The sequence below is a fragment of the Antechinus flavipes genome, chromosome 3, assembly GCF_016432865.1.
Source record: "Antechinus flavipes isolate AdamAnt ecotype Samford, QLD, Australia chromosome 3, AdamAnt_v2, whole genome shotgun sequence".
NCBI lineage: Eukaryota > Metazoa > Chordata > Mammalia > Dasyuromorphia > Dasyuridae > Antechinus > Antechinus flavipes.
Window position 1 is genome coordinate 500,440,516 of NC_067400.1, and position 12,890 is coordinate 500,453,405.

Consider the following 12,890-nt stretch of genomic DNA (forward strand, 5'->3'; position numbering starts at 1 on the left):
CACACACACACACACACACACACACAAGGTTGTACTACATTTGTTTGTCCTCTTTTTCTGGAGGATAGCATTAATATGGATTACATATAATTTAGATTTCTCTCTTGATTGAATCTTTTTTTTATTAATTAAAGCTTTTTTATTTACAAAACATATGCATGGGTAATTTTTCAACATTGACCTTTGCAAAGCCTTCTGTTCCAAATTATTCCCTCCCTTCCCCCAACCCCCTTCCCTAAATGACAGGTAGTCCAATACATATTAAATATATTAAAATATATGTTAAATCCAATATATGTATATAAATATATATTGATGCAGTTATCTTGCTGCACAAGAAAAATTGGAACAAGGAGGGGAAAAAAAAAACTGGGAAAGAAAACAAAATGCAAGCAAACAACAGAAAGAGCCAGAATGCCATATTGTGGTCCACCCTCGGCTTTCATGGACCTCTCTTTGGGTGTAGATAGCTCTCTTCATCATTGAACAATTGGAACTGATTTGAATAATCTCATTGTTGAAGAGAGCCACATCCATCAGAATTGATCATTGTATAGTATTTTTGTTGCCAGGTATAATGATCTCCTGGTTCTGCTCATTTCACTTAGCATCAGTTCATGTAAGTCTCTCCAGGCCTCTCTGAAATCATCCTCCTGAACATTTCTTATAGAACAAAAATATCCCATAACATTCAGATATCATAATTTATTCAGCCATTCTCCAACTGATGGGTATCCACTCAGTTTCCAAGTTCTTGCCAATACAAAAAGAGTTGCCACAAATATTTTTGCACATGTGGGTCCCTTTCCCTCCTTTAAGATCTCTTTGGGATATAAGCCCAGTAGAAACACTGCTGGGTCAAAGGGTATACACAATTTGATAACTTTTTGAGCATAGTTCCAAATTGCTCTCCAGAATAGTTGGATCTATTTACAATCCCACCAACAACATATCAGTGTCCCAGTTTTCCCACATCCCCTCCAACATTCATCATTCCTTGTCATTTTAGCCAATTCAACAGGTGTATAGTGGTATCTCAGAGTAGTCTAAATTTACATTTTTCTGATCACTAGTGATCCAGAGGACTTTTTCATTATGACTACAAATAGTTTCAATTTCTTCATCTGAAAATTATCTGTTCATATCCTTTGACCCTTTATCAGCTAATTGTTTTTTTGTAACCAATTCCTCACCCAAAGCATTCTTCTTTCTAAGGGAAGTTTATAACTAAGCAACTCTACCATCTTTACTAGTAATATGGATCTTGTATAATGAATTAAATATATATGTATATTTTTATACTTCAACAAAATTAATGCAGATAATCTAGGAAATATATTTCTGAGATGATAAATTTATTACTAGTGTGTAATAACAGTAATTGCTACCATAAAATGAATCATCATTCTTTTAGCTCAAAATATGGTCCTTAATCAGGAAAATAATAAACAACTTCCATCGACTCCAATTTTATAAAAATCATCTGAAAAAATACATTCATATAAACCAAAAAAGTTTAAATTGTAAGTTTTAAATTGTATTTTCAACTAGTCTTTTTAAGGGTCTCAATGGGAATTCTCTAATGTTTTTTGACCCTGGATACTTACAAATATACCTGCAAAACACTATGTCTGATAAGTCAGTCTTTTAATAAACAATTATTACACACCCACTTAGATCTCAGACACTATGTTAAGAGCTAGAAATAAAAAGGACAAAAGACAATCCTCACTCTCAAGCTCAGTTTAATAGTCCCACAATTAGCTGAAAATCTTAGCACAAAGTCTTCTGTTTAAGTCACTTGTCTCTTATTTGACCAAAAGGTCACATAAAATTTTGGACCACAGTAACTCTTGAAATCATAAATAATTTTTGTATCCCATTTCTCATGCTAGACATTATTTTCATCTGAATAAAGTAGATTGAACAAAAGAGAAGAAAAGATACATATGACCTTATGTATAACATCTATTTTCACTGTAGCTAAAAACTAGAGAATTAGGACTGTCCTTACTGGGGACTAGTGTATGAATATAATGGAATATTACTTTTGCATAAGAAATGATGAAATAGAATTTCAAAGGAAATTTGGGGAAATGTCTATGAAATGATACAGGATGAAGTAAGGAATAAGGAAAACTATTTATAGAATAACATTCCAGAGGGAAAAAACCCTTGAAAGACTTCAGAATTCTGATCAATTCTATAAATTATAAACCAAAAAGATAAAATTGAAGTAAACTACCCACCTCCGTCAGAGAGGTGATGTACTTAAAGTGTAAAATGAGGCATACATTTTTGGACATGGTTGATGTGGGAATTTGTTTTAAGGTCATGTGCTATTGTGAAGAAATTTTTGTTTAAAAAATAATAACATGGGTTTAGGTGAGAGGAAAAGATAATGAACACAAAAACAAATATATTTTTAAAGAAATTAAATTAAATTTTAATTGCTCCATCAACTTTATTTATAATGTGAGCCCAGCATCTTGAATGAAATTTTTCCCTGTCAAGATTTTCCCTATTTCAGAGGCAATATTGTATTGTAGATCTGGCAGCAGAGTTAGGAAGACCTGTCTTTGACACCTAATAGTTACCTGACCCTGGGTAGTTTACTTACTTTCTCAGGCCCTTGACAACTCTAGAAGTAGTAGATAGTATCAGAACTAGTGTTTGGCAGGCATATAAAATTCTAAGATGCAAATTATTTGCCAGTCATTTTTGGTAGAGTAACTTTACTAACTGGAAATTTCTACTACCAATGAAATCATATATCTAGTTTTAAAAAGTAAACAAATACTTATAAATCATCAACTAATATGTAGCTGTGTTGTAAACTGCATCATTGAGGGAATCCCCATGTATATGCAATCACAAACTCTTAAACTAGTTATTGGTGGGTATAGAGAAAAAGTTTTGAAAATTATGCCCCTAATCCATTTTGGAGTATTATGTTAGTACTGATTCAGAGGAAATATTTTCTCAAACTTGATCATTGCCATCACTTCTTGTATCTCTTTTCTTAAAAAAAAATTCATTTTATTCATATCTTTTGTCTTTATATTAAATGTTTTCTTGTGACAAAGAAAAACAAGTGAAAACTGACAATGTAGCTAGTCATATGATACGATAGGGCAGCCATATAGTATTGTACATTTAAACTGGAAAGGACCTGAAAGGTCAACAGGTTTCATTTTATAAAAGAGAAAACTAACCCACAGAGATTAAGTGACTTATTCAGAATCATATGGATAATACCAATGTCTCAGCTAGACTGAATTTAAACCTTTCTGTCTCAAGTCTTTCTGACAGTGCTCTATACCCTGTTCTTAGCTGCCTCACTGTTACTTCTACAAGTGCCCTGATTCAGCAGGGAAGATGATTATCAGAAGAGTTTTCCACAACAGGAAATAAATCTGTAGATTTAAGTTCCCTTGGGACAATAGGCTTCTTGAGCTCTTATGCACTTAGTGATGGAGGATCAGGCTTTTTTCTTAGTAGGACTTTTTTTTTTGATAGGATAATGGATTTTGAATAGATATGTGAAAGGTTTTATTATCACTACAAATGATACAGAATTTTGCCAGTTTTTTATTTTGCTTTTTCTGACACTGTATTTCTGTTCTATACAATTCTCTCTTTTACAAGTCTTTACCTTTTGACAATTTATTACAGAAGCCTTACTTTATTGCAGTTCTTTTGTGACAATATAGATCTGTTAGCAATTTTTATGAGAAAAGACTATACAGAATAACAATGGATTTTACCCAGTTTTAACATTTGCAAGGGTTTAAATTTAAAATAAACTTTTTATTACAGTTACAACTCGAGATAGTCACATAAAAGCTACAAAATGGAGAATTGATAAATTCAACATTCAGCCTTCAATATCTTCATTGCCTCTCATATAAAAAAACACCATTTTAGGTATAGTAATAAATGTAAATATGTTTAATCCTGTACTTCTCAAGGATATTAATAGACAAACTGTTATACAAGTAACTATTTTCAAAACAAGAATACACTGTGTCACTAAAGTGTGAAAAAGCACTTAGTTGATGCAGTGGATGAATAGATTATTGGGCCTGGAGTCAGGAAGAGTTCAAATTTGGCCTCAGAAACATACTAGCTGTGTGACTGTGGGCAAGTCACTTAACTCTTTGCCTCAGTTTCCTCATCTGTAAAATTGTCAGAAGAAGGAAATGGTGAACCACCTCAAAAAAATAAAAAAACAAAAGCAAACAAATAAATAAAACCTATACTGGATCATAAAGAGTTGGACATGGCTGAAAACAACTGACTAACAATAGAGGCTCAAATAAAGTGATATGAAAGCCTAAAGAAGAGATTGCATCACTGATAGAAGTTGCATTGACAAACATTTTGTGAAAGAAGAAACAGTCGAGATTGGCCTTGAAGCTTGGATAAGGTTTCAGAAGATAGAATCATGACAAGATAATAGTCTAAGTAGAATGAGAAAGCACAATCAAAATTTGGAAAGTTAAAAAAAAAAAAGTTCAGTTTGACTTGAATTTTAAGTATAAAATGTGAAAGTTGGTGAAACTATATTCAAAATATAGCACACTTTGCATTCCAGGAAAAGGAGTTTGAAATTAATCTTATATACAATGGGGAATCATAAATGTGTTTGGGAGCAGGGAAGTCATGTAATCTGCATTCTTTTTGAGGAAGATCAATCTAGTACTGATGTTGTTTAATCATTTTCAGCCATTTCCAAGTCTTCATGACCCAATTTGGAGTTTTCTTGGTGAAGATATTAGATTGGTTTTCCATTTCCTTCTCCAGCTTATTTTTACACATGAGGAAACCAAGGCAAATTTAACTGGTTAAGTGACTTGCCCAGGGTCATATAAGTAGTAAGTGTCTCAGGTCAGATTTGAACAGGAAAATAAGTTTTCTTAATTCCAAGCCTGGAACTCTATCTACCACATATGGCTGCCTGGAAAAACCTAAATAGTCAAATATAATGGAAAGCAAATAAGGGTAAAATTTATAAAAGGAAGATCTGGTAGGCATTATCAGATAATGCAGAAAGATCAAGGAACATAGCCACTAAAAAAATTTTAATTGGACTTGGTGCCTGAAGGCAATTGGTGACCATCAATATTTCTAAAATATTTGGTAAAATGGCAAGGACAAGGAACTAGACTGGGGACAGCTAAAATGTGAGTGGGAAGTAAGAGATGTGAAGTACTACATCTAATTTGGTGGAGAGTTCTCTACCCTTCCTTTACTTCTTCTTCCTTTCTTTTCTTCATAACTTTCATTTTTTCCTTCTTTTTTTCCTTTTCCCAAAGTAGATGAGTACAAATTAATTTGAGTAACATTACTTTATATAATTATTTTTTTAAAGAAATACACTTAATTTCTCCTCATCTTTACTTTTTTCTATATCTAGGCTAGTCCTATTTATGTTTTTGCTTAATTTTTTAAAGTTGTTCTATGTCCCTTAGATAAAGTAAGAACTTCCAGGAGAGAAAGTTCTAACTCTTTCCTCTCTCCAGCTTTTCTAGTAGTACAATTGTTGAGCTTATTTCTTCCATGCCTATGCCTCTGCCTTTGTCTCTCTCTGTCTCTCTCTTTCTCTCATTGTGTGTGTGTGTTTCTGCCTTTGTATCTGTCTCTCTCCCTTTCTCTCTGTCTCTATATCTCTGTCTCTGTCTCTTTTGATCTCTCTCTGTTGTTTTTTGAAGCAACCTCAGAGGAGCTATAAATTCTATAAATTAATAGAAATAGTAATTTATAAAGAAGAAAGTATGGTATAATGGAAGTTCATAGAACAATAAAATCATTAATTTACAGATGGGAGGGACTTCAGAGGTCATAGAATTCACTCCATTATTTTATGGATGAAGAAAACAAAGTCCAGATGTCTAAGGAGAATTGTCAGAGGTGACACAGATTGCAAATAACTAGCAAAACCAGATTCTGAACCTAGATCCTCTATTCCAATGCCATTTTCCAATCCTTTTCCATGTTTTTATATTTGCTATCTGAACATCCAAAGACCAATCTATCTTGGATCTAAATACTCTTCTTCCCATAACCTAAATCACAATCTATTAGATGCACTGAAAGCCTAGAAACTTTAAGTGAGAGGGGGGGCAAGGTATAGATCTGAAAAAAAAATACAGTCTCATCTCAGGGTTTTCATAAAGTATTTATTCTCCAACATTTATAATTTATTATAGACACACCCTCCCAATTGAATCCCCTTCTTCTTTTGGGAATTAGCCTTAGTGTTCCTTAAGCATTTATCTTCGATCTGATCAAGCTTACCAACCATATGTGTACCCCCAAGGTTTTATCTTGAGCCCATTTCTTGCCTACTCAATACTATTTTGATTCATCAGTCCTAAAGCATTCAATTATAATATCTATGTAGAAAAATCTCAAATCTATTTTCCATGCCTCACTTTCTCTGATATATGATCTCATATTTCCAACTGACAATTATGCATATTGAATTAATATCCAATAGAAATTTTAAACTCAACATGTCTTAAATTGAACTCATTATCTTTCTCATCCCACAAAAAACCATTCTATCTTCCTAGCCACACCCATAAAACTGTGCATATCTTTTGGTTAAACAATTACAATACTAATTCTATGCCATAAAGAAATCAGAGAAAGAGGTAAAAGACCTATATATTCAAAAATATTTATAGCAGCTCTTCTTTGTGGTGGCAAAGAATTGGAAATTGATGGGATGACAATCAACTGAGAAATGGAATGTGACAAAATACTATCATGCTGTAAGAAGCAAGGAAGGAAATGGCTTCAGAAAAACCTGAGAAGTTTTGTATAAAATGACATACAATGAAGCAAGCAGAACCACAAGAAAAGTCGGCTAATCTCACGAACTATGTTATCCTATACTTTTATTAACTTACCTTCCCATGCCTAATCATTTACCAAATTCTGTAAATTCTACTCTTATAACATCTTTCACATAAGAGTGCTCTTCTCTGACAATTCTATCACCTTGGTGTATCACCTCATACCTGGATTAGTGCAATAGTCTTCTGGCTAGTCTCCCTGCATCAAGTCTCTATACTAGTCTTAGCAAATTGCTTGGAATGTAATGGGAATTTACATAAGAGTTTTTATTTATTCTTTTTGACTCTGCTATGGGAAGAATCTCTGTTTCTCCACTCCAAGACTTTCCCCTTCAAATTATCTTTTTGTTCTTTCATTTCAGACCCCATAGATGGGGGGATGATAAAACAACAACAATAACAACAACAGCAACAAAAATCCTGTATCTTCTATTCTTGAATCCAGCTCAAACAAACATGTGACTTTAGTTTTTCCTTAACTTTTCCTTCCATATTCTTACCGAAGTAATTTCAAACTGTATTCCCACCTACATACTCCTCATTAAAAGAAAAAAAAATCATTTTTGAGGGAACAATAGGTTTTAGTTCAAAAAATATTGATTTAATTTTTCCTCCTTTCTCCTGACTTTTAAAACCCCTAAATATTGTGTCCCTTACATTATTTTGCTCCTGGATATTCTTCTTTTTTATTAGCTTTCAACATATGAGATTTTTTAAATTATCTTGCTCCAGATCAATGAGAACATTGATTTATTTCATTGCTTAGTTTCTTTTTTTTTGTTGTTCTTCTTAACAAGAAATCCATCAAATAAAGTAAAAAGTCTGCCAGAAAAGGAAAGATGCACTCCCTCAGTTATTTTTTAATTTCAAAAAATAATCAGAAATATGTATTGCTTGTCTAATTCTTATAGATATACTATGTGAGACATGACTGTCTTTTCAGATCCACATTTGGAGCTTTGACAACAAAGTTTTCTATTTTTCTCCATTTAAGACATTTAAGTATTTAAGTATCCCTTTAGTAGTGACCTTATCCCCTGCCTTTTCCCACTTAATGCATACAGAATACTGAATTTGCCAGTCTCAAAAATGAAAAAAGCAGGCCACTATGTCTGGGAAAGAAATCCAGGAGAACAGAGCTCATTAAAAAATGCATCTCTGCTAAATTCGTCCATGAGAAAGCCAAGGCAAGGCGGTACAAATACGAACTTAGTTTCAACGAACTCCCTTTGGAGTTTCATGCGACAAATATTCGAATGAACTAACATGGTGCAGTAGAAAGTAGAATTAGATTTATTCTACTCAGTTCTAGAAAACAGAACTAAAATTAATGTGTAGAAATTATAAAGAGAAAGATACAAGTTTTATGAAAGAGCTTTCTAATAATTAAAACTACAAAAGAAGAAAAGGCCCTATTGAGAAATAGTAGATTCCTCATTAGAAGAATACAAGTAGAGAATGGATATCTAATTGTTGGGTATGTGTAAGGGTCCCTCTATTCACCAAGAGGGTCTCAACTGAACTCTTACCACACCAGGTCTTTGGACATCTCCAGCACAGCTCTCTTTAGCTATGTTCTTTCCCCACAGAGCACGCGGGACCCCAGATGTTGTTAAACACAGCAAGTGTTTATTGCCATTATCTCTCTATTCTCTTTCACCTCCCTACAATTCTCGTTCCCTATTCCTCTCACTTCTTTTCTGCAATTCCCTCCTCCCTGCTTTCCTCTCTCTTCTTATATATCCTAACCATGGCGTGGTTACAATTACTTATATCGGCCCCATCTTCATTATTCCCCACCTAGATTGCCTTGATAAGTTACAGGAGTTAATCATCTATTTCTGGGTAAACGCCTTCTTAGAGCTGCTTTTCTGTCTTTACTTAATGAGCATATATATATCCTGGCCCTCTGGTCCTTCCATGCCACATATCTAACAGATATGAGTTAGTCTATATGTGTCTTGCTATCACTTCTAATTTTTAGATACTATGATTTAATGAAATTCTAGTTGTCTTATATTTAACGTTTATTCGATTGTTTTTCTTGTCCCTTCTTTGTGCTTACCACCTTTTTATTATACTTCACTGATTATCACCATAATCACAAAGTGTGGAGTATTGCATAAAGTATATCTTGAAGATCTGGACTTAACATGAATTGATCCTGAGTAAAGTGAGAACCAGAATATTTACATAGTAATAACAACTTTGTGTGATGATCATCCATGATAGACTTAGCTTTTCTCATCAAGACAATTCCAAAAGACTCATGATGGAAAATGCTATTCACATTCAGAAAAAAATACAACTATAGAGTCTGAATACAAATCAAAGCATACTATTTTCACTTTATTTTTATTTTTGTTTTTCCATGTTTTTCCCCTATTATTTTGCTTCATTTTTCATATCATGACTAATGTGGAAACATGTTTAACATGACTACACATGCATATACATGATAACCTATAGCAGATTGCTTCACTATCTTGGAGAAGAAAGGAGAAAAAAATTGGAACTCAAAATATTGTAAAAATGAAAGTTGAAAATGATCATTACATGCAATTTGAGAAAATAAAATGTTTTTTAAAATAAAATATTTATCTTTAATTCTATATAATTTGACAAGATCTCAGTATCCTGTTTAATAAAAAATTGCAATTTTAAGTATGAATTAATAATTGTAGAAAAATAATACTATAATAAGATAGAATGGATATTAAACAATCTGTTTTTTATTCAGAAAACAGAAATTATTCATTATCTTATAATGGTTTAGAAATGGCTTCAAGTGAAATTTTCACTGAAGAAATTATCAGCTTTATAGAAAACAGGAATGCATGATGCTTATATTTGATGTGCTAATTATAAACCAAATGACTAATATGTTTATTAGTACATAAGTTTGTTTTCTATTTTTCACAAGCAATAGTAAAAATTATCTTTAAGCTTTTTTTATTTTTATCATTGTAAATATTGATTTCTGAAGTCCCCACTAGCACTTAGGAGTAATTCTCAGGATAGGGAATATGGAGAATGAAAAGCTCCTCAAGTGCTGTTCTTTTATTTTTACTTTTCTTGGTTTTATAACAAAATACTAATTTTAGTATGTACAGATAGAAAATAACCTCATGGTCTCTGGTAATTAGACTGTGGTCTGTAGTTAGAAGTAGTTACCTAGAAATAATATATTAGAAACTCTGGAATAATATCTAAATTATTCATAAAAGCACTTTATCTTGCATTATTGGAGACTTCCTGATGGATATTACTTTTTAGAAATTATTTTATTTAATTAATTATTATTTAAATCATACAACATAATGCTATTATGCCCATTTGGGTAAACTGAGGAAAGGTTAACTAATATACTGTGTATTATGCACCTAATAAAATGTTTGAGAAAAAAATTGAACCCCATTTTTCTGATGCTAATTTAAAGGTTTTATTTCTTGTTTCACAAGGCCTTTGCAGATAAAGAACTCCAATTTTTTTCAACCAATAGTGGATATTTTTTCCGCATATTTCTAATATAAAATTACATATTTGTCTATTGCTTATAAAAATATAACCATTGTCTCTGCTAGTTTTTAACTTGTTTTTGCTGAATTAGTGACTTGTAACAAAATTATCTTCAACATTTAAAGTAATTTTAAATCAAAAATCTGTTCGAGTTATGTACATTTTAGCATTTTGCATTTACATGACTTATACAATTCTATGCTCACAGAATAATTGGGGGGGAGAGAAATATATTGTTCTTAACAATGTGCAAATATAGCATTGTGCTAATAATGTGGCCTTCTTAGCTATAAGCATCATTATGCTGATAAACTTAATATAACCTATTATTATAGATAATATAACCAGTAAATAAAAGAAAAATTAGTTTTTTCTTAAATCTTTATATTTTCACAGATTGTCAGTGTTGGAAAACATGTTAAAGGATACCATTATATCATTGCAAATCTGGTAAGTATTCTCTATTTACAACTCAACAAAAGTTGATGAAATAGAATGTTTTAATGTTTTTTAGTCATTCCTGATAATAATGCTTAAGATAATATTTTATATGGAAGTTTTTATGCAAAAGATACAATTGATGTTTCATTTGAAACAATGTTAAAATAGTAATAATGATGTTTTGAATAAAGAATCATACCGTGTATGTGTGTATTTGGCTAACATGTATCATGATGAAATTTTAAAACAATGATCATATTATTCCTTTCATTAAAGGTATTAGCTGTCAGGCCTTCAATCTAAATGGTAGTTTATGGTTTTCAATTAAGATTTATGAAAGTTTAAGGATATATTAGGAATCCAAAATAGTCTTGAAATTGTAGGATAGAGGGGAGAACAATTTTGGGTCCCATTATATTTTAAGGAAATACTTAATGGAGGACCTTGCAAAACAGAATTTGGAAGAAATTGCTTAAAGTTCAATACATATAAGTATTTGTTTAATGTGTAAATAAGGAAAGATATTACTTATAGTGAAATCTATCATCTGTTTAAAGATATTTACATTATACTTGGAAGATTTTGAAGACTTTTCCTTATTAAATTTACATTATAAAAGTAGCATTATAATAGATAACAAATTTACCTTTAATGACATGTAGTAAACTTTCTAAATTCATCTGATTTTACCTTCCCTTTATTTCTTCTCTCTCCCAAGATGTTTGTTCTTGAGAATAGATACTAATTCATTCTTTATATTTGTTTCAGCGATGTCTAGTTTATGGCAGATGTTTAATAAATATTTGTTGATCCAAAGAGATAATGAATCTTTGCACATAGATATCAAATAGACAATTGATCAACTATATAAGGTTAAATGATGATATTAGAGACAAAGGCAGAATTATATAATACTTTAACCAGGTAAGAACATCTCTATTGAATCAATCAGGCAAAAGTTTTAGACTGAATCTGGAAAATCTTTTATCAATTTAGAAGACTTTGAAAACCATTTGATGAATTGGAGTGACTTTGCAGAGGTTTCATTGTCAGGTCAATCGTTTCCAACTTTTCATGATCCTATTTAGGGTTTTCTTGGCAAAGATACTTGAGTAATTTGTGATTTCCTTCACCAGTTCATTTTACAGATGAGAAAACTGAGGCAATCAGGGTTGCTCAGGATCACATAGCTAGTAAACTGTCTCAGGCCAGATTGGAACTCATACAGATGACTCTTCCTGACACTAGGCCCAGCTCTATTCACTGAAATATTTACGTTTCAAACCAACAATCTAGTTTAGATGTGAGCATTTAAATATCTGGCAGCTTAGTGATAGATATATTTCACTGAAGTCCTTGAAAAGAAATTGCTTAAGCATGAGGAGAGTACTTTGCCCTTTTCCTTCTATGTCACCAGGAAAAAACCTTGTAAACTTCAGAAGCCTTGAGTATTTTAAACTTTTTCATTAGTAGCCTAATAGTGTTTTTGGACCTGCTATGACTGATCACAACATCTAAATAATGAATGAGAAAAACTAGACATGATGAACAAAGAAAGAGTAAAGACTTCATAAGGATCTCAGCAAAAAAGATGTACTTTTCTGATTCAGAGGAATGAAGAGGAAAAATGACTTCCAGAAACTAAGAGCTGTGAGCTACTCCTTTACCACATGTGGTCTCTAAACTTAAACCCACACCTCTTTGGCCTAACTATATATTTGTGGGAGAGTCTGTTTCAAACTTGGGGTACTATTAGGGAACTTAAATTTTATTGAGACAATTTATGCATCTATAATTATATATAATCAAAACTTTACTAAACATTAGGAATATAAATTTAAAAAGAAAGAAACAATTTGTACCGGAAGCTTACATTCCAATAAAGGATACATATACAGATACATGTAAATAGCAATATAAATAACATGTGGAATATCTACATATAAGATATATCTGTATCATAAAATAAAAAGTAGTTTAAAACAATATTCAGGGAAGAAATAATTGTATCACCTTACAAAACATTCCTTTCTAAAAGCTAATTAATGGTTAATTGATGTCAAGTGA

The 12,890-nt window shown here is 31.7% G+C and overlaps 1 protein-coding gene across 8 annotated transcripts in view; it reads left to right on the plus strand.

Annotated features, from left to right (window-relative positions):
- The window catches only part of GRIA4 (glutamate ionotropic receptor AMPA type subunit 4), a 485,575-nt gene that overhangs the window by 358,060 nt on the left and 114,625 nt on the right, over window positions 1-12,890 (plus strand). For all 8 annotated transcript variants that reach the window (XR_007952112.1, XM_051986908.1, XM_051986911.1 and 5 more), the window contains one exon: window positions 10,779-10,832. Coding sequence is in view for 7 of the 8 variants with exons in the window: in XM_051986908.1 (XP_051842868.1) it covers window positions 10,779-10,832 (54 nt within the window). In the remaining variant the exon portion in view is untranslated. The remainder of the gene's footprint in view (window positions 1-10,778; window positions 10,833-12,890) is intronic.